The sequence below is a fragment of the Branchiostoma floridae genome, chromosome 4, assembly GCF_000003815.2.
Source record: "Branchiostoma floridae strain S238N-H82 chromosome 4, Bfl_VNyyK, whole genome shotgun sequence".
Taxonomy (NCBI): Eukaryota; Metazoa; Chordata; class Leptocardii; order Amphioxiformes; family Branchiostomatidae; genus Branchiostoma; species Branchiostoma floridae.
This window is the reverse complement of record NC_049982.1, coordinates 6,357,011-6,379,556: the sequence shown is the minus strand read 5'-3', so window position 1 is coordinate 6,379,556 and position 22,546 is coordinate 6,357,011. Positions and strand designations below refer to the sequence as shown.

Here is a 22,546-nt window from a genome sequence, read left to right as displayed (position 1 = left end):
AACTAGGTCACTCCGGTGAGCAAGATGGACTGGATAGCCATCGAAAATTTGGAGGTATGTTTGCTTACCTTTAATAAAAGTCACTGATTGATAAAAAATTCTATTAACTGTGAACATACGTGACTAATGAATCTTTTCAACGATTAAAAACTGAAGGAAACACAGCAATACATGAGTATTATGCTCAAATACTGCTAAATATATGAAGGTAAACAGCACATGACGGTAGCATTTACTTGATCAGAGCCACAAGTCCAAGATCTTGAATTTCGATCTTACCCGTTCCTAACTTGACGAGGCAACACTTTCACGGCGATCACGGAGCAACAGTACAGCGGCCAAAAGTGGATCTGTTTTAGCCTTGATTCTGTTATTGAAATATGTTGCAAGAACAACATGATGAAATACTTGATGGATGACAGTATCTGAAAGCACATTTTCATAGTGATAACACAAAGACAACAAAACACTTAAAACGTAAAATAACTCGTTCTTTGAAATTCATTTAGCGACATGTCAAATGTTTGGTAGCTCATCAGTGGAGACGGAGTGTGTAAATAAAGCGGTATCTCACTTCAAAGCTGCTGCACGTTGACGGCGTCGCTGCGGCCGAGCGACTTGGAAGAGCTCTCAGCGGATTTAATCTGTAAAAAAAAAAACAATCTTTTTACGCATTGTGTGTCACGGCCGAGGCAACCTATGATTCTGTATGACATTACATGACGGAGTGTGCTGACGGTTTCTTCCCTCCGTGTGTGACTTAGGTGGCCTGGCGGGGGTGACGTGTGACGGCAAGCCTGACGGACACTACCCCGACCCTACCGACTGCGGCAAGTACTTCCAGTGTTGGAGCGGCACGATGTTCCCCGGCCACTGTGCCAATGGCTTGTACTGGAACCAGTCTATCAAGGGTTGCGACTGGCCTTACAACGTCAGCTGCTAGACTACTGCAACAGCTTCAGCCGTCTCGACTTGTGTGTTTGCACGATGGCTTGCTAGTATTCTACCATATTGGAGCGAAGATTAGTCCTGCTTCTTTCTAGGTTGATATGGCAGTAGATATGCTTAACAAATGAGAACCTCAGCTTGAATAAAAGAAGAAAAAAGTCACTCATTATCGTCATATTTTTTACTTCATTTACGTGCAAGGCTAACGTCACATTTTCAAAGATTTAGAGGGCTCTGCCGGGCAGTTTTGGGGAGCTAAATGTAAGATATAAAAGACAACAAAAAAACTGACCAAAAATAATTCAACAGCTAGCATATTTACTAGCATGAACTTTATTTTTCCGCATTTGTCACCAGGTATAGGAAACGTGTCGTAGGCCTAAACAGTGCATTTTTGGTGTTTGTTTGCTTGTTTTGGTTGGTGTGTGTCCGTATTCATCTGAAATGCACTGTCAGCTGACTGACAGGAAGTGGGTGGGAAGATGAACACGAAGGTCAGGCTTGTCGGGTGGCAGGAAATGCAAGGTCGAGGTAGTAGAACTAGTCGTTGTATTAGAAATACCAGTCCAGGTTATGGGATCAATGCCCGAGGCTACTGGAGGAGGCATTTTATGGTTGTCTGTGTTTCGCATTTGTATATTTCTCATATGCTAGTCACGTGCACTGTAAAATTACAGGATGTGATCAATGGACACATGTAATGTTAACCAAGGGGTTATTTATATGATTAATGAACAGCAATCAAACAAGACATACGCAAAACATCGAATATTTCAGCGAGCCATAAATTTAAAGGTCTTTGAACTCTTGTCGTGTGCGTTTTGATACCGTCGTTCACATAATCAATGACGTGGTTACAGTGAGCTCATTCTGTTTTTCAGCAGCAAGCAATCTCTCCACACCCACACATGTAAACACAAGACGTGCGCTTGTTAGTAAGTAAACTTTCATTCATGTCGTCGAAACACTTTCAATTGATTCTTTCTCAGAAAACAGAAGGCGGAAGTTTAAAAACGACTTGATCTCAACTGCTGTCGATGGAAGCGGATATTACATCCTTCACCTTTGATTTCAAGCTAACATGCTTGTCTGGCTAAACACAGGAATATCTATCAAATAACAGGCGATTTAGATGACAATTATCTGGATGTTTGTGCTGCACTCGATATCGGTTTCCTGTACATAATTAGACACACTTCACGCATTACCGAATGTCGCCATACTGCCACGCCCGTACCAAATAGGGTCACCTGTGCCGAGGGCTAAGGCTTGCAATGTCGCAACCCCATCTACGTCACATACGGGCAATTTCGAAAAGTTTCAAAGAATAGAGTTTGTTGAGCTGTTTAGAAGTTTTATTACTATTTGCTGGTCTAAACATGTCCTAAAGGACAAACACAAATTTAGGCAAAGACTGCTGACATTTGCTTTAGTAATTAGCACTATGTTGACTGGTTATATAATGGACAAGAAACGTGTAAGGACCAGTTGAAGAATTACCAGACTGTATTGGAGCGACTGCCAGTGTGAATCTGACCACGTTTCCACCAGGTAAAGTGCCAAGAACATTTACGAGTGTTTGTGTCTTAGTACGAAAGGACCGGATTGGGGCCTATTCCTATTTTTGATCAAGTATATCTGTATCGCTTTGTAATAATTTTATATCTACTTAGCCCTTAACAATAGCGAAAACTAGTTGGGTAGCCTTCCGGCAAACGTTAGATATTAAACAGATTTTAAGACAACAAGCGTTCCTAAGGGGCTACCCTCAAAGAGTAATATCGTCTATTTTCTCGTTTTATTTTTTGTTCTTACCCAGAAACATATTTGGAGCACCATCCTTTTCCCTGCCATCAGTACCCTCATTAAGCAGCACCCTCATTACCTACTGGTAAATATATCTACCCGTCTCCAAGACCTTTAATCACAAGTCCTCTTCCTTTTTACTAGTTTTATGCCTTTTCTCCTATTTCTTCTTATACAACGTTATGAAATATACTTTCCTAGACAGCTCCTACTACCACAAGTAGCTGCATGTACTTGCGTCCAAGTTACTAAGCCAACTCTTACTGTATGTCTGATGTAGGAAGATGAAGCTCACTCTGTTGTTACTTGGCATCGTCCTAGTGCAGAGCGTCCATTATGGTGAGTACTTAAAGGCTATTTTACTGATTCCCGTCCGCTATTCTTCTACCCTGGGTACCACCTGGATAGCAGTTCGCTTCGACGTTTATTATACACTATATAACATAACAGTCGCTTCGCTTCTCGCTCCGTTTTTTATTATACACTATATAACATCACGGTCACTTCTCGCTCCGTTTTTCATTTTACACTATATACTGCCTCTTCTCTGCTATTCCGTCCCAACACCCGACGTCCCCATCGCTCATCAGCTGACGTCACCACCAAAAGATTTAAATGCACAGTTAAATAGCAGATTTATAGAATTTGTGCAGTTAAATAAAAGCTTTTTAAAATAGCAGAAGCGATCATAGGAGCGAACCATTAGCCGAATAGTATACAGGCTACTCTTGTTCTAGAAAAGTATGACTACTGTTGCTTTAAGACTTTAGTATCATTGGATTTCCCTAAAACCCCACACTGGATGTCAATTTCGACTGGCTATTCTTTCTAGGGGAAAATACCAGATAAAACGTTTAGGCAATTATCCTATCTTAAATTCATATGTCAACCTGAATCTTAGAATAGCACCTTGTTTGCTATAATTAGTACTAACGCCAATAATAAAGCTAAGAGGTTGTGGAGGAAATGACTTGTCAAAATTGGTTCGCAAATACCAATATCCAAGCGCTCTCCGAAGAACACTTCTATCCAAAAGGGGAGAGAGCTGTGTAAATTCAAGCTATGTATAGGTTACGGCAGCTCTGTTAATTCAAATGCAAACATCATATCTCACATTTTAGCCAGCCGTATGTTACCGTCTTCTGTTGAACGTTATACAGAATGTTCTGGTCACAATGCATGAAAAAGGAGCCGTTTAGAAGGCTTGAATCTCATGATGCATGGGTATATTAAGTACAGCTACAATTCTATCGCAAACGACTGCTGCAGCATCATCATCATCATCATCATGTTGCAGCAGATGAGAAGGTATGAATAGGTGAAAAGAAACGGTGGAAAGTTTAAAAGTAATAACTACATTTTTAGATAAATGCTCCTTAAACTTAAACTATGCCAGATGATTTCGTCAAATGTTAAAAACCATCAAGTTTCTGCTCATCTACAACCTGGGCGTACAAGCGTCCCAGTGCCACCCGGGTATTGGCAAGTTGGGTGGAACAACATGGTAGAAAGATTTAAGTAATACACACATTTTGAAATAGATATTCTTTAAAGTACAACTGTAACGGACAATTTCGTCAAATCTTCCGTAACCACCACGTTTCTGCTCACCTGCAGCTTGGGGGTACAAGCGCGTGTGTTACCACACCAACTGGTCCCAGTACCGGCCGGGTATCGGCAAGTTCTTCCCCGAGGACATCGACTCCTCGCTGTGCACCCACATCATCTACTCCTTCGCCAAGATGGTGGGCAACCAGCTGCAAGCGTTTGAGTGGAACGACGAGTCCGAGCCGTGGATGAGGGGCATGTACGAGCGGTTCAACGACCTCAAGGTACGGAAGGGAAGCGCTATAGTAGGCTTTGTTCGAATGGCCACAGGTACAATGTGGACACTAGGCATTGTGAACAGATACACAATTTATACGTATACAGTGAAATATTTAAGAAATGTTTAGATAATGTTGAAGCGATGGAATTAAGAAGCGTGTCCAGCGACTTTGTCTCGAACGCATTTTGAGTTCATTTGTATGAGGGTTTAGGAAGGCAGATAGATAAGAGCTTTTCTCAGTGGACTTTGCCTAATGCCATGACTATTCATATGAATAGTAATTGCTTCCCCCATGCAGTAGATCTACGCCGGATATATCCGGGTTTGGCAGTTTAAGGGTTAAGCAAAGTCTATGAAAAATCTGTCTGCATGTGTCGGCCGATAAATTTTTGTCATGGCCCATAGGAAATACTCGTTTACTAGAGTCACATTACCAAAGGCGCGGTCGGGCAGTTTGTGGTAACGAGTATGATTTTGAAGTTTACGCTAAAACTCATAGAACGTGCAGAATAGTGATTGGCATAATTTGTGTACATTTCGTGATATACACTTTCATTCCTCGTTGCACAGTTTGGAAATGAGACTCTATGTTCTTATGTGGTTGCTTGATAGTAAAATTAGTACCGTACGTGTACAAGACTACACTCTCCAATCTTAATATTCTTATGCTCCATATTCCTAAATGGAGGCATTTTTGTAGGTCGGCAATGGAATCTAAAATTTATGTTTCAACAGAAGAATTCCAAATTTCGTCTTCTTTCCCCTTCCCCAGCTGACCAACCCGAGCCTGAAGACTCTGCTGGCCGTGGGCGGCTGGAACTTTGGGTCCGGCCCGTTCTCCAACATGGTGAGCACGGCGGGCGGCCGGGCGGAGTTCGTCAGCACCAGCATCACCTTCCTGCGGGAGCGCAACTTCGACGGGCTGGACCTGGACTGGGAGTACCCCGCCAACAGGGACGGCTCACGGCCGGAGGACAAGCAGAGGTTCACCCTCCTCACAAGGGTAGGACATTAGCCTCTACCAGTCACCATAGAAAGCTGGAAAAATAGCAGAAATTGGCCAAATAGACAAGTAACATGCGGCTCCAGCGTCTTTTCTGAAGATGTGGCATAAGTGTGAACGGTTGGCTTGAGTTTGTCCTTCTCCACATACTCTACGTCATGGCAGCTGAGTTATCTGGACTGTGCCTTACAAAAACGCGCCCGATACACGCTGAATGATACCCTATATTGATTTACCCCTGCGGATTATGGGATTACCTTTACTGTACCTACACCATTTAGTGTGAGAAAGAATAAAAGACAAATCATGATATTAAGAATTATCATGGTCGATGGGAAGTGAAAGATTTTGGGTGGGGAGGTTGATGGAGATGTAAGAAAGCTGACTTGCTGCAAATCTTTGTGTCATAAATTTACTTTTCACACAACGTGAAGGAAAGGAAATTTTTACGGGTAGATGAAGGTGGGGTGATAATTAGAATGGAGGAAAAACTGGAATGGTGGCAAATCAAAGAAAATCCGTTTCTTTTAAACTTTCCTAAGCACTGTTTGTTTCTACTCTCCAGGAGTTGAAGGAAGCTTTCGACAGAGAAGCGGCTGAGACTGGGCGGGAGCCGCTGCTACTGACCACCGCGGTGGCTGCTGGGGCGTCCACTATCGAGACTGCGTACGAAATCGCCGCCATCTCGCAGTAAGGCTTTGTTTTTCTTCTTTTATCTGCTGCATTTTATAAGCAGACTTTAACTAACCTTACATTTTCATATTAGTAGACTTTTAAGATCTACTCTGTATTATTCTTTATCTATTGTTTATATATATAGTTGACCATACAAAAGCCACTTAACTTTTTTGTCATGTCAATAAAGCTTGTATTGTACTATAAATAATGATGCCCTTACAGTTTTAATGATTATTTTTCCAGCATACACACACATGTGCGCACGCACCTGCAAAAGTGCAGTTTTATAAGAATTAGCCAATAGAACTGCATAAAAATTTTAAATTTTTCTAGTAATCATCATTTTTCCCCTACAGATACTATGACTTCATCAACGTGATGTCGTACGATCTACACGGCGCCTGGGAGGAGTTCACCGGGTTGAACAGCCCTCTGTATCCATCCGCGTCCGAAAGCGGTGATCAAGCCCTGCTCAACCAGGTAAAACGTTACATACACCAAGGACATTATTACACGCAACAGCTCGCATATTCGGCAAAGGGTATACATAGGTTGTTTTTCAGCATGCATATTTGCTTTTGTCAGAATTTAGATAATATTTCAACACAAACAACGCTTTATTTGCCAATGTTCTGTTTATTAATTACAGCAACAATGTTTACCTGTTGTATGGTACCGCATTTGTTTAATGGTTGTGTTAGATTTATTGAAGAAGTACCTGCTGGCAGAATAATTGATAGATATAGTCAAAAGGTTAAAGCAGAATTGGAAAAACTTTTCCTGTTGCCAAAGTTATAAACTGAGCAAGAAGAATACAACATGCAATGGTCTAGGTAATGAAAACTTTTCTTGTATCCTCTAGGAAGCGGCTATCAACATGTGGCTTGCGGGAGGAGCGCCGCCCTCCAAGCTGATCCTGGGGATCGGCACGTACGGGCGGGCCTTCCAGCTGGCCAACCCTGCGGAGAACGGTCTCCGGGCGCCCGTGCGGGGCGCTGCCACGGCCGGCACATACACGCGGGAGGGCGGATTCCTGTCGTACTACGAGGTACTCTAACGTTAGCCTGTGTTTACACAATCTCTCGCTGGACGGGGTTAATGACCCCCTCTTGGTGGCGGCAACTGTAGGGCCGGCCGCTAGGAGCACGATTTTGGTCAGGCTGCTACAGCGTTAGATGTCAAATGGTCAAATGTACTGAAAGCTACTAATAGTTATGTTATGTAGGGAACGGAAATCATTGTTTTTGCTGGTGTGTTCTCCTTTCTTCTGTTAAACCAATCAGATTGGTTGGCCCCCATTATTTTTACTCACGAACAATACAATAGCGAGCTTTATGGTATGGTATTGTGGGCGAGTAGCTTGACAAAGGTCTGCAGAGAAAACATTATCGCCTTTCTTGTCTCAGCTTCACCTAATCTGTTGTGGATTAATTGCAGTCCAGCCGGCGGCAATTTACAATTTGTTGAGCAATCTGTCAATTTTAGGTCGCAGAGACAGCGCGGCGAGTGCATTATCATTAATAGCGGTAAGGTAGTATAAGCGGGTTTAGCAATATTCCAGGTATTCCTGTGATGAAAACGATGTACACACTGCATTTCATTTATCACTGTTGTACCTTTCTCCATCCTTGTCCTTCCCCCCAGATCTGTGAGAAGCTGGCGGCAGGTGCCACACGTGTGTTCGACAGTGAACACCTGGCTCCGTACGCCACCTGGAGCGACCAGTGGGTGGGGTACGACGATCACGAGAGCATCCAGTACAAGGTGAGCGTTTGTTGGGAAGATGGGTGTTCTGACATGATCTTCGATGATCGATGATGGGTGTTCTGACATGAGTCCGTACAGAGGTGTTTTGTCAATCAAAAAAATCCCACTAATCCCTAATACACGTCACATTTCCAAGTCGGGGCCCATACGTCACATTTCAGAACCGGGGCCAGACCGGGCAACTTTCGGGAACGAAAAGGATGATATACTAGTATATAGGAGACACCAAACTACGCAAGACATAAAGAACATAGTCGTGAGAATTTTTTTGTGTATATTTGTACGTATACAGTTTATTTTTTATTTTTTATTTTTTTTTAAATTTATTTCATCTTGAAACAGATGGGTAGCCCCTACAACAGTGCATAGTTGATTTCCAAGGGGGCCCATCAAACATACATATAAATAATAAATACAGGACAAAAACTTGGTAACAATCAGTCAAACTTTGAACACCCAGGGACAACATACAGTACAGAAAACATAAAACCGGTGCGTCAAAACATAATCAGTGTCCATACTCATGTCGAAAACGTTCCAAAGTCAAAATCAATATGTCAAGAGATGGGGTGGAGGTCAGAGGTCAAATCATATATAAAATCATGTGTAAAACGAAAATTAATGATACTGAAATTTACAAAGTATGGATAGTAGATCATATGTAAAGATTGAACAAACAAAAAAATTAAAAGAACAGTAAGGCACATCAGAGACAAAAGGTGCTTTTCCATACTAAGTTCCAATATTACTTGAGGTCAGATATACATATGTTCTTCAGAGCTGTTTTAAAGCCTTTTAGTGTTGTGATGTTTCTTATGTTATCTGCTAGTTTGTTGTACTGGCTAGTGCCAGTGTATGCAAATGTTTTTGTCCACATGTGGTGGTGTAGCTTGGTGGGTGTAGTTTAGTGGTCTGCCTAGTGTTGTAAGTATGGATACGAGAGTTGTGCTGAAATGTGTCGGATAGGTATGTTGGTGCCAAGCCTGTCAGACATTTGAAAACCATAATGCACGTGTGCTCAAATCTCCTATCAGCCAGGTATTTCCAGTTGAGAGTTTGGTGGAGGTTCACAGTGCTGATGTCCCGTTGCCTACGTTGTAGCACCACCCTTGCCGCTCTGTTTTGTAGTATTTGTAGTTGCCGTTGTTTGGTGGCCCCACAGGTTCCCCAGACAGTGTCACAATAGTCGAAAATAGGCAATATCATAGTCTTGTACAACATGTCAGCAATGTTCTATTTTTCGTTTCTACAAAGAGCTCGGCCTGTCCCCGGTTTGGAAATGTGACTGAAATCCAAACCTTTACATCATATAAGGCATTTGGGATACAGATAAGTTGATTCCATCTGGGTCTAAAATTCTACTTGCGTTTGGCTCTTGTTGTCAATAGACCTTGTCACATAGTGTTAATGCTAACATTGAAATGAGTGACTGAATTTCTTTCATTGATGAATTTCTTAATTTTGTTGCGCAAAGTTGATGTTGTTAATCACAAACTTGCCACCAACAGTAAGGGCAGAATATATATAATGTCCAAACAACGTAAGAGCGTTAACTTACTTCTCGGTTCTACCTGGCTGTAGATTGCCTTCTTGAAGGAGAAGGGACTGGGCGGGTTCATGGTGTGGGCGCTGGACCTAGACGACTTCAGCGGCAACAGCTGCGGCTCGGGCCGCTACCCGCTGCTGAAGGAGATGAACCGGCTACTGCTCGGCGGGGTAGTGCCCACCCTCCCGCCGCGGCCGTCCTACAACCCCGGAGAGGTTGTCCCCGAGGCCACACCCGAAGGGGGAGTAGTCCCCGTGGAGCCGACTCAAGCACCGTCAGGTTAGGAACTTTGGAGTTTTTAGATATATAGACAGATAGCTGCTTTACATAGATAGATAGATACATGAAGATGTTCGTGATTAGTTTTCTGTTTGTTTTTGCCCTTGTACGTTCACCTCAATTTATTCTTTGTACGTAAGCTAGAAAAATCCTCCAGCTAAAGCTTAATTAGATAATTAGGTAGATAGATCGACATTTTAGTCTAACGTTAGATTTTTAGATATCAGTTAGATGCTTTAAAGAGTTACTGAAGATAGACACTAGATAGATGGATACTAGACAGATATTAGATAATGTATATACATAGATACGTAGATAGATATTTGAAATCAAGGTCTTCATCGACTCCCGATGGACGAACGAACGAACGAACAGATAGATATATAGTAGTACATACATACATACGGCATCTTCTCTGGGTAGTTTTAAAGAACGCTTGCAGATAGATGTGCAAAAGCTACGGGTCGTTCGGTGTAATATAACTAGCTGCTGCCGCACCGCGTGCCTGCGAAGCTGGTGTGTTACGCCGAACGGTGGTTATACCAGCTATATAGATACAGATACAGATGCATACATACATGCATATATATACATAGACAGGAAGATAGATAAGTTAGACAGAGAGACAACTGAACAGACCAGTGTAATCGTTTATTTTCCACGTGTATTTTGAGGCGGAAGTGGCGAAGGTACAGGTGGTATGTATGTTCTTCAGATGTAAAGGTATTAGATAGAGCTCCTGAAGACACACATTATACTAGATAGATAGATAGATACTAGATAGATGGATAGATAGACTAATAGAGACTAGATAGATAGATAGATACATACATAGATAGATATTAGATAGACAGAAACCAATAAATGGGGCAGAGAGACAACTGAACAGACCAGTGTAATAGTTTACTTTTCACGTGTATTTTCAGGTGGCACAGGCGGTACCGGTACCGGGTTCTGCGCTAACCGTGCGGACGGGTACTACTCTGACCCGGAGGACTGTGCCAGCTACTACCAGTGCGCGGGCGGGTTCACCTACCACAACACGTGCCCGTCTGGAACGATGTGGAACGGGCAGAACTGCGACTGGGCCAGCAACGTCCAGTGTGCCTGAGGGCTCCGTCTGGCCGACTGGGCCGTTGGGATATCTGTGAATGTGAGTATCTGTGAGTTTGAGCGTGAGTTTATGGGTTTTTATCATGGAAGCTTATCTGTGTTGGTAGTAGTCATAGTACAATGTTAAACACAAAGGTATACACAGAGCAAATTTTCAACGACTTTCTTTTTCACTGTCGCCTACCTGCGTTTTGCTTCATCAGCGTGGCTTCTCCTCATGTGTTTTGAAATTCAAAACTAACTGTTTAGTACTAAACCCATACCATCCTACATTACCAAGAAGCTAGAAGAAGCCGAACTTGTGCTCGACTAAATCCATGATACTTTTACATGTATATGTAACGTTATGTTTTGTCTTTGCGCGCTGTGTACGTACTTAGCTCAGAGGGGCAAACCTATACAATAAGGGACTACATTCATTTGATATTTTTATTTTTTTATAGGCCTTAGGGACGATATTTGTCACCACAGGCCCGGATACTTTGGGCAATGTCACTGTCAGCACGCGCAAAATAAATGATGTAAAAACTAACAGTAGCTCTTTTATTACTTTCAGGTAATGACGCCGACAACAGAAAGACAGCGATTGTACACGAGTACCCAAGATACCAGAGATGCCATCTAGATTTAGGGAAAAAACAAATAACTGCATGATAAGAATTTGACAAGAAAAACTTCGTTCACTTCAGGAGCAATTTTTGCGTCGATAGACAATCAGTTCAGTCAAGGTAACATCTATAGTGCACAACTAATGATGGTTATGCAATTGTGTGTAAATGCTTTGGTACGCTGGCGGGAAAGGCAATAAATTACACATACAATCAATACTCTAAGTTTAAGTCTTTTTTCTTGATATGAATCTTTTGGCAAGTGCAAGAAATTGTACATTTACCAGTTACCACACATATGTTGTAACAGACGCCTTAACAACGAATTAACAACATTCAACTCGTCTATATACCAAAACTACCCACATGGCGTTATACTATACGGCATAGATAAATGGACAGAGCGCACTTTGGCCCATTCAAAGTGGAGTGCAAATTTGTGAAATGGGACAAATACAGTAGGTAAATATTTTCAAAGATAATCTGCATGATTTTAGAACTTCTCCTTTTTGAGTAGGACTGTGATGATGGGACGAGTGGTGGTAAAACAGACAATCTGAGGGGATGTAGTACGAGATAGGCTTAATGGCTAGCACCAAACTATGAGGGGAATAGGCAACATGGGTTCTTACGTCGACAGAAACATCAATGTGTTTTGAGTGAAGGAGGCACAGAGAAAGGTAGGCATATGCATGGAGTAGCAAAAATTTGTTTATCTTGATATGAAAATTTTTGGAAACGACAATGACAACAATCCATGTGTCAACTGTGAATCAGTGACACATGTATGAACACAACAATAAGACTATACCACAGCTAACTGAACCCACTACCCCAAAGAGGAAATGCATACTAGCTGCTACATTTGATATTTTCCCCAAATAAAAGGGTTACAAAAAACAAAACAAAAAGGGAACCCAGCTACATGTATAGCTGAGGTAAAATTGCTCCTACTTAGGCCTCAAATAAAGACTGCAACCCTTAAGTGTTAACGCCTCTCTGTAACGTTTATTTTGAAAGCGTGACGAAGTCAACAAAAATGCAAGTACATGTATAAACACTGCAAACACGTGATGACATTTGAATAGAGTCGATGACCCTAAATAACCTGGGCGAGCGACCCCTTGAGTTGACGGGTCACTTGCGAGCATTGTTAACGTACTTAATTACATAATATACCTATACCCAGCGACAGTTAGGTGCTGTTGTGTTTAGATTGTAACCATACACTTCCAGTACGTTGTGATTGTTTGCAAATATGTGTCAAGGCGATCGGTGTGGGAAACCACGTACAGCAAAGACGACCACAACAGTCCGATTTGTTGGCTTTGAGTATCGCTATCGTAACAACCTCGGGCCCTCATCACCAAAGGCTGGGGCTACTGAGCGACCAACAGATTGACGGATTGCTCGACAGATTTCATAGACAAATAACGAATTTTTTTTCTTTATCACAGTATTTGTTGTTTCTGAATTTTGTATCACCTACCAATTTTGTCAAATCTAATTTTGGTCGCTGTAGGGTCGCTCAGTAATCGCCGTCTTGTGGAAAGTGCACTATACAACATTACCTCCCAGCTATAGATCACTTTTTAGTATAGAACAACCCTTTAATTAACTTCGCGCATGATACCTTGATATTATCAACAACATTGTAAAATGCGTGCAACCAGCACGACCGGATGATGATTTGAGAAAGGATTTAACTTTAAGTACGACCATCGGTAAAGGGGAGGGGGGTCATAACGCTGTTAAGTGTTACTGTTAGGGGAAAACCACGACGCTAATAGCCTCCGTAACAGGCCTTCTGTTTGGCGTTTTTATTTTGCATATCGTGTCTTCGTGTATTTCTAGGGATTTTCTATAATGACTATTGTTCTAGGTTGTACACCAAACCACAGTAGCCACCAGAAAACCCATAGCAATCAGAAAATAGCACACATTATCAGCCAAATAAATCCCCGGAAACGGGGACTATTACACACGTATGTCATGACGTATTTCCTCTTTGTCCACGGTTTACTTTCATTTTCACGTATAACGCGGCGTAAACATTTGCGGGGCTATTTTTTTGGACCGTGCTAAACACAAAGAAGGGTCTTACAATCCACCTGACCATGGTCAACATGTATTACCAGGTAAAGAACATTTTTAGGGAATTTTGTTCAGTAACTGGGTTCATTTCTGGGCATTTGAAAGCGTCGTTTCCATAGGCGGGGGTGAAGCGATTCACACAAGATGGCCGCGCCGGCCGGTGTGGCACAGTTACAATTGAGTACCGTGCTGGACTTTGCTAGTTAACAATTATGCGGTTCGGTTATGTGACACATTCTTCCTAAATGTAGCTTTAGGATTACCTACAGACTAAAAGAAACAGTATATAGAAGTGCTTGCTTACCGAGCATGACCAGGAGCATGACACTAGTAAACCCTCTTGAAAATACACCTGTCTACAACGAACAAAGGAGTTTCGGTGCTCTTTTCCGAGAAAAAAAAAACAACGAATGAAATACGGGGAATCGTAGGTGGCCAAGTTTCGCTCCTATTCTGAATACGTGAATAACAACACCCATTTGTAAGCCTAGAAAGTCCCAATTCAGCCATGAAGCTTGTGTCTAGCTAGGCGGTTTAGCCACTAAATGTGCTATAAGTAGACTATGTTAATCTATTAATCCCTCAAATTCCTCATACCCTAGTGTTCAAATCCCTTTATATGTGGACTCACTTGATTAGATAGAAAAGAAGTATCGAATTTAGAAATAATCTAAAATAAAACACACGTTATAAACACACTATGAAGGGCAAAAAAGGACAGGTTTTGTGTCATAAACAACAACCATTGTATATGAAAATCATTTGGCATGGGGCTGCAATACTAACTAATATGATAAACTAATCATATAATTTTTCATCAATTCTATATTGAAATATTGCTGGGGGACTTTCCTGTATGTTGAATTGTTTCGATAGCGTTTCCTACATGTATACTACGAAACAGGTGCCTTTCTGTTTCTGCAATAGATGAAACGTTGTCTCATAAAGACTACATGTAGTTGTATGATATACATGTAATGTTATAATACCGTGACCATTGAATAGACAGGCTGTATATATAATAAGCTAAGAACAATCGATAATGCTCACCACCACAACAGATCATAACAGAGAGAAGGATATCTAAAACCTAAAGCCGGAACCATAGCGTCTGCAAGAACATTTCTCTACATATGCATGAAGACCTGTAATGCACTCGCTGTCAACATAGATACAACAAGTCATACAGTATTCAAGATCAAAATGAGACATTGAGTAAAGACGCAGAAGGATGATAGCACTCCCATCACTTAATTATAGTAATCTGAACAAGCAAGTTTATGTTTTAAGTATATGTACCTCAGAATTTACATGTACATCTCTCACTTCAGTTACTTAGTTAAATAAGTAAATATCGTTTCCTGTTTAGTTATCTATATGATATATGACTCTTTATTGAGTTATTTATTCTATTTATGATTTCATATTTGGCATTTGATACGAAATGAAAAGAAACATGATTCACAACTGCATTATTTGAACACTCTTCTTTCTTTTGAGTTGAGTTCTAGTTGTTTATCTTTTGTTTGTTTATGAACTGCCTTTACGTCCTGATTACTTTATTTCAATTGTTAACATTATTCCTTTCATATTTTGTAATTAGCATTTTCACCGTTTTAGTTTATAGAATCTTGCTTCATTTCCTAAAATTGATTTTTATTACTTTATTATGTCACTTTAGTCTTGACCTCTGACTCATCTCAATCTTGTTTCATGGACTCAATGAGAAGTAGCTATAGGGATTGTGTTCACTTTGGAGATCTTAGAAACAGTGTTTTAAAGAAATTGAAAGAATATCTAAGGATTTGAAAGAATATCGAGCAATGTGTCACGAGGATACTTCAGTATCTTCATGACTGGTACCTAAGTGTTTTTATTTGTCTATGTACTGTGTATGCCATGCGTTGTCTAGTTGTTGTAAGAATTTACTCTGAGTCACATTGTAAGATCAACGGCATTCAGAGGTGCTTCTGCTAAGAATTAATCTCTAGAGCTCTGTAAGGTTGATTTTAGTGAATAAAGAAGAAGAAGAATAAACATATAGATAAATTCACTATGTTCAACACAGTTACACCTATGACAACACTTGCACGTCATCGGCATGAAGTTATTCATTTTTTCCATCGAAATGCAATATCCCTATACAGATGCTTCGGGGCAAGACGATGCCACATCTCTACATCCCGAGGCGGGAGAACAGGGCTATGGTCATCCCTGTGAAACAACAACCACCAGCGGATGCAGGTCGCCGCCAGTTTTGTGTGGAGATAGACGTGGGGTGGGCCTGTCTGGATGACATGGTCATCGGTAAAGATGAGGAAAAACGTGCCCCCAAGTATCCACTGTAAGTTTGTCTTTTGTATCTTCTATTATTTGCTTTGTATAATGTACGAATGTTCATTCATATTTCATTGTGTGAGACCATGCCATGTAGAACATGGAAAGAGAAATGAGGGGGTGTGGGAAAGAGAAAAGGGGGGGGGGTGATGTCTAGTGAATGTTTTACGTTTAAAATCAAACGTCAATGTTTACATATTGTTGTTAGTCAGAAATGAAGTAGAAATATGGTCTGTCCCTCGAGTCTTGTCATGTTTTGCTGAGTAGCTGAAGGCACAAGCAAACTAAACCTTAGTTTTCAAATGCATATTACATCTGACCATTACACCTCGCTATTTACTCCTAGCCGCTCATCTTGGAGAATCAGTGAGATCCAGTCAATCTTGTTCCGAATCTTCGTCCCCACTGAAGAGAACAGCGACATTGACCTACAAGGAGACAACATCGATTTTGTGCCGTTTCTGTGGTAGTAAGTACGAAATGTGAATGCTTAACCCAATATAGTGATGTTCTCATATACCGTGTACCACTACAATATAAAATCATTGTGCATATTCAAGAGTATCTATAGTTTTTGAGTACCTTCTAGAGGCTCGTGTAACGTTACCTTTGTTGCGCCAGTAAATATAGTCTCTATAAACATACCGTTAGATTTAAAACATGCCGCACGTTTCATGTTTCACCTGGATGCTATGCTGTTTTACTTTTTTGAGGGGGAGGGGGTCGGTAGTTACAGCTATATTAACAAAATGGACGAGATCTGTCGGTAATATAATGTAGTACTTTGAACGGTCAGTAAACATGGAAATGCTATAGTTCTAGCGGTATCACGTATCACCTTTCAGAGGTCGCTTTACGAATATATGACCTCGAACTAGCCAAACAAACACGACGTAACAGACGGTGATAAATAACCTAATATTAAGTGATGTAACCATTTTCTTAAGACACTTATTCTCAGGAGACCTATCCTCTTATTCAGAGACTGCACATATCCTGTGTTCACTATTGAGACCATTCCTGTATCTTATTTAAAATTAACGTGCGCTATTCTTTTATAGACTGTATGCTTCGTTTTGCAGCAAGGACAACAACGGCTGCGATGTCACCATTCTGTCCACCCTGTGGTTCAACAACCAAGAAGGAGTGGACAACATTGTCCTGGCGCCACTCGGACAGGGAGGGGTCGTGTTTGTGGACATAGCATACACCGTGACGAAGGTGAGTTCTGTATTGACATAACTTAACCACACGCTGTCAATCACTCTTAGTAGGCAGACAGCGTACAGCAATCGACCCCTCAAAAAACTTGGCTGGGGTCCAAACCCCCGGCACATGGGAGGCGCTGGGGAGGGAACAAGTGTTCCCAAATGTGAGGCGCCCCCACAGACAACTCCGGAAAAGGGACATGTAAGCGGTAAGCATTACGATCTTTTGGTGACAATTCAGAATGTTCATTTATGAAATTTGATGATTTTTTCAATTTTTAGAAACAAAAATAACTTCGATAATAACATGAATAAACAATGAATGCGGTGCTACTGACGACAGTCTATCAAACAATATGTTCGCATGTATATACATTATGTATTTACATGTATGTATATACTTATTCAATTATGTACTCATTATAGCCCTTTCTAATATATCATTTTCATTTTTTTGTATAAGTGGCGGCGCTAAAATAACTTGAGTCCGAAGTCACTTCGTATCTTGTATTATTTCATTTCAAAAGCGTGGACTAAAGCTTACCCTGGTGATGGAGATGGAGGTACAGAGAGAGAAAGCAGTCAAGGACATCATGAACAGCTTCCTGAAGATGCCCATGGTATGCCTTTCTGTAATTGATGGGGAGAATTTCATTTGCTTTTAAACCCAGAAATGATAACTTCAGAAAGTTTTATTTATTTGACGTATTTGATATTTATCATGCTACCATATCATAAGCATCAAACGTGATGTTGGCAAACAGATAAAGATCATTTGCTTTAGAATGCGTCACTTCAAGTGCGTCCTATATGACACAAAAATAAACATATATTACACAATCTCTGCCTGCCAGGGGCTGTGTTTTTGCCAGTCAGTCGGGTGGGTCGCTGAGACCTCGATTTATCCAGGCTACAAAAATAGGCTGCAGAAATTCTATCATAGTTTGGAGTATATCCTTTGTTACGATTCATAAACGTTCGGTATATGAACGATTCGTCCATTTTGTTAACTAGCTGCAGGATAATCAGATGCAGAACGATGACCATAATGAGCTGGACAGTAGTGGTTCACCCTCGGAGACAGCTACGTTGTCAAAGGTAAATATGTTCAGAAGAAAATGAGTAGATTAAAAGTATAATTGTTTTGTATATTTAGTTTTTCTTATTTGTATGTAATCCATCCATATGATCAGATCTCTTCAGGCACAAAATTTTAATATATTGGATTCAACATGATAAAAACCCGTCTGAACAATAATGGGATAGCACCAACGAACGCGCGATGACAATCTGTTGTACCTTGCAGAAATGTGCCAACTTACTAGCTGACATTGAGAAATGTAGCGACGACAACAGTCAGATCGTTACACAGCAGCTGGACGAGCTCTCTAACAGTTGTGGAGAAGATGCGGCCGGCCAGTACTGCCAGGCCCCGGGCGACAACCAGGAGACTCCGGCTGATGCTAACGTTGGTGGTGAAGAGGTTGGTATTTTTGTTAATACCATGCTTTCTTTTACGTTTTCAACTAAATGTTTTTGAATATCTAACTTCTTGACCGACGTGATGCAGTAATCGACGCTGTCGCTAGTGGCGCCATATCAGCACCAATTGTATTTTGGCTAGCATTTTATGCGAGAAAGTCTTTGATATTTTGGAAAGAGTATTTCGTGTTTTGATAGCAGATGCCGGCTGACCTTGCAACTGAAAAGAGCCTTCCCGAACTATCAAAAGAGGTCCAGTGCATCATGCAGGTACGTAGTATCGTCTTTACTATATGTGGCAAAGGAAAAGAGGGATATATAGGTGTCACAAAATTTCGACCAAACTTTAGCTACATAGAGGGGGGGGGGGTATTGCACCGAGCCACTGCTTCTACCACACGATATGATGATTAACACTCATAACTGTTCACTTTTCTTTCCGTTTGTTCAAAAGATTTTGAAACCTTTGTTGTGTACATCAAATGATCAATAAAGTAAAATATACATCAAACTCATCTGTTGATTTATTCTTAGTGTCGCAAGTAGATTAATTCGCTAACATTCACTTTGTAAATAAAGATTCTGTATATATAAGCCCCTCCTCCCTCCCTTTTTTGTAGATTCTGAGGGAGCAGCAGCAGATACGGGATGATTATGAGCGAGAAACTGCGGAACTGAAGCAGAAGTTGGAGGTCCTTCACCACGAGGCAGCCATGCTCAGCCTTCAGCAGCGACAGGCTCTGGAAACCATCGCAAAGGATGAACACGATTCCGAGTTTTCAGAGGAGACAAAGGGAGAAACAAGCGGAGGAACGGTCGACCGTCATTCTGCACATACTCCACCCATACAGGTGCTCCTTCTTCCTTGTCTGTTTTTTTTTTAACGTTAGATGTAAAAAAAAAACAGATTAGGGTCTTACTGTCATTCCATTTCCGTTAGTTTGAACGGATATCTACAAATACAATATAAACTTCAAACGAGAAGCTGCTGTTTGATGTACAATTTATCGTTAACGTTATCTGTATTACAAGCTAGAATTTTGAGATTCAATGACACTTAGTATGTTCCCTGCTAGGACTCCGATGCGCATAACTACAAAGATCAGGAGATGCTCGAGTTTGAGAACCATCTACAGCGCAGGGCCCACAGAACAGCCTCACAAGGTTCGACCCCTTCTTTACAGTATACTTTTATAACAATTGATACAGAGTCACTCCAGTAAACAACAAGAGTATCATCCAAATTAAATGTATATAAATGGCACAATACTAACTTTACACATTTGTTAGCTCAATATTAACGGAATCTTTTTACAATCTGTCTTGCGATGGCTATATATCACATGAAGTCTAGTTATGAGTATCTCGAGGATAATCTGTGATCCATTTCTGTCCTAGTTGGGGTCCATTGTCCCCATCCAGTGGAAGCTTCAGGAGTCTGGAAGGGAAAACCGCCATCTCCAGCATTAATCGATGTGAGTAACACTTCACAATTCTGACAAGGATTCTCATGGGATTTGAACTTCTAAGGCAATATAATTGCTATGACTATTGAAAATTCCACTTATGTTGATGATTTATCTCGAAATGACTACTAATTCATCACTTCATGTGGATCTTTGCGAGTCTACAGTGCCAGTACATAACATAGTGTACAGTGCCAGTATGATGCAAGTGCAAGTTTATTTTGAGGCAATGACTTAATCAACAATAATTACACATCAATAAAAGCAACTTTTACGGTAGCACCTAAGATAATGTAACCCTGGGTGTCATGCTATTTTTTTGACTGGGGCTCCGATACATGTACACGCTTCCCTAAAATATTTTTTTAAGGAAGCGAGTATGGTAGCCCCGGTAGAAAGGTTACCCAGGCAAAGATGACGTACGATGTCGTCACCTCCCAAGAGGTACTTTACCTATACTAATATTAACACTTTATTTGCTCTCTCACTTCTTAAAAAGACACCGTATGTGAAGACGTTGATCCACTACAAGCAGACCCGGAGCACCTTCAACATACACCTGGGCCATTGTCACACTTGCAACAAGACCATCGAGGCCCTGCTCCACAGCTCCAAGTGCGGGGAGGACAGGTGCGCCACCTGCCTACAGATCGCCCGGGAAGTGGCCCAGCATATCGCCAGGTGCACCCGTGGTACCCGGTGCCTCCTGCGCATCTGCGCCGCGAATGTCCCGCTGGGTCTGAATGAGTATGGCACTGTGCACGTGACGCCCGTGTTTGTGGGCCTCGTGCGCCTCTATCTGTGGCGCACGTTCTGTCGTGGCTAGACGCTCTTAGGCGTAGGTCCCATCTCCGAGACGGGGCCCTTTGTCAGGATATTGAAATCGATTTTACACCAAGATTTCACCAACTTGATAAAGTACTAGCATTTAAAAAAAAGGAATTTCTTTAGTATCAAATGCATGAAATTTGAAAACGCTATCGAGCATAATGCTGAAACTGCTATAGTATAATTACTAAACACAATATAACGTTTTGAGGCTTAAACACTTCATTGGCTTTTAATGATTATTTCAATATACTCTCCAAAAAGAGATTGAGTCGTGTAGATATATAGCAGTAGTCGGGAAATTTGCAGTCGAGCTCCTCTTACCTCTGCTACAGAACGCACCCGACAGGAGCGCGACTGTAAATTTCCAGACTACTGGTATATATCTCCGCGACTCAACCTCTTCTTGGAGAGCAATTTCAATATATATACCTATCAACAAGTTAGCACTTATAGGTACATAGCACAATAAGAATGGACTGGTAGACCTCGCTTACCTGGTATATAATAATTGCGTTTAGGCTTAAGATTATGATATCTGCATTTTTAAGTTTGATGAATTTAGTTTGTCGTGAAACGTTTGATTCTGAAGTTTCAGTTTTCCGTGAAAATATTCCTGATGGGCCAAAATTTTAACTGGTTTATAAAGTTAGCGTTTGCCGTGATTTGATAAATTTTTAGATTTCGCAAAAAGTATTAATTCGATTTATTGCTAAATACACAGAAATAGCAAAATATCTGACTTGAGCTATATTTGGGTTGCTGATATACATTGCTTGTTTGATTAAATGCATGTTTACAAAACTTGGGCACCTGGTTCAGTGCGGTATATGTATCACTTAAAGAAGTCTCGTTGTAGAAGGTTTTAATCGGGTCAAGCTAATTTGTTCTCAAGACCCCCTAGACATCACCCGTCTCCCCTATAAACATCGTACCGTCTTTTACTATAATGCTATTGCTTGACGAAGGTATGGGGTCGTTGAACTCTTGTTTTACATAAAGCACGTCAATCCTAAAAGTACTTAAGAAGGCGTAGCATTAATATACCTTGGTGAGTGTAAAATCTGGTGGGAGAGGGGCAGAGAAGTTGAATGCATAGGTTCAAAGTGCATGGGAGATTCTATTGCCAGTCAGGTGATGACCGATTGTAACAGACCACGTACATACGGATACAGGTGCAACAACAACAAAGCTAACGTGGCATAGGGTCAATCTTTTTGTCAACAGTGGCATTTTGATTGCTCGTAGAAACGACGGATGTGTTTGCTTTAGATTACCATCAGTTACTATTCAACACCACAGTCGCCAAAACGTCCGACCTCTGTTTTGAATTTACACAAGTCATCAGCTGAATACGTATCGTTAGCTACCAACAAAGTTAGAACGCGCTTAACAACGCCATTTAGCTCGGTTGAACTCCCCTCCCTTTACACCAGATGTTGGTGACCAAACATTTAACAAGTCGCTCAACAAAGTCCATAGATAGAATTTTGTGTGTTTTTTGTCTTTTAAATTTTACTTTTAGATCTTGTATTTTCATCGAATTATGAAATTA

The 22,546-nt window shown here is 41.1% G+C and overlaps 2 protein-coding genes across 3 annotated transcripts in view; both read left to right on the top strand.

The window, feature by feature from the left end:
• LOC118413139 (probable chitinase 10) overlaps positions 1-11,793 on the top strand; it is a 27,035-nt gene extending 15,242 nt beyond the window's left edge. Inside the window, exons 18-31 of the mRNA XM_035816316.1 lie at positions 765-938; positions 1,306-1,321; positions 2,440-2,499; positions 2,768-2,839; positions 3,035-3,093; positions 4,372-4,586; positions 5,355-5,585; positions 6,151-6,275; positions 6,620-6,743; positions 7,126-7,311; positions 7,908-8,027; positions 9,612-9,855; positions 10,782-11,008; positions 11,525-11,793. Of these exons, the coding sequence (XP_035672209.1) occupies positions 765-938; positions 1,306-1,321; positions 2,440-2,499; positions 2,768-2,839; positions 3,035-3,093; positions 4,372-4,586; positions 5,355-5,585; positions 6,151-6,275; positions 6,620-6,743; positions 7,126-7,311; positions 7,908-8,027; positions 9,612-9,855; positions 10,782-10,966 (1,811 nt within the window). The 3' untranslated portion in view covers positions 10,967-11,008; positions 11,525-11,793. The remainder of the gene's footprint in view (positions 1-764; positions 939-1,305; positions 1,322-2,439; positions 2,500-2,767; positions 2,840-3,034; positions 3,094-4,371; positions 4,587-5,354; positions 5,586-6,150; positions 6,276-6,619; positions 6,744-7,125; positions 7,312-7,907; positions 8,028-9,611; positions 9,856-10,781; positions 11,009-11,524) is intronic.
• A 1,047-nt stretch (positions 11,794-12,840) lies between these two features.
• Positions 12,841-21,814, top strand: LOC118415020. Of its 2 annotated transcripts, none has more exons than XM_035819392.1 (12): positions 12,841-13,714; positions 15,818-16,014; positions 16,354-16,476; positions 17,090-17,228; positions 17,743-17,835; positions 18,230-18,313; positions 18,522-18,698; positions 18,899-18,967; positions 19,318-19,548; positions 19,774-19,861; positions 20,096-20,172; positions 20,663-21,814. In XM_035819392.1, the coding sequence occupies exons 1-12, from the start codon at positions 13,694-13,696 to the stop codon at positions 20,987-20,989; spliced, it is 1,626 nt and encodes a 541-aa protein (XP_035675285.1). In that variant the 5' UTR covers positions 12,841-13,693; the 3' UTR covers positions 20,990-21,814. The 2 variants fall into 2 exon arrangements, with proteins under 2 accessions (XP_035675285.1, XP_035675284.1); XM_035819391.1 differs by having other exon boundaries at positions 18,896-18,967.
• The last annotated feature ends 732 nt before the right edge of the window (positions 21,815-22,546 follow it).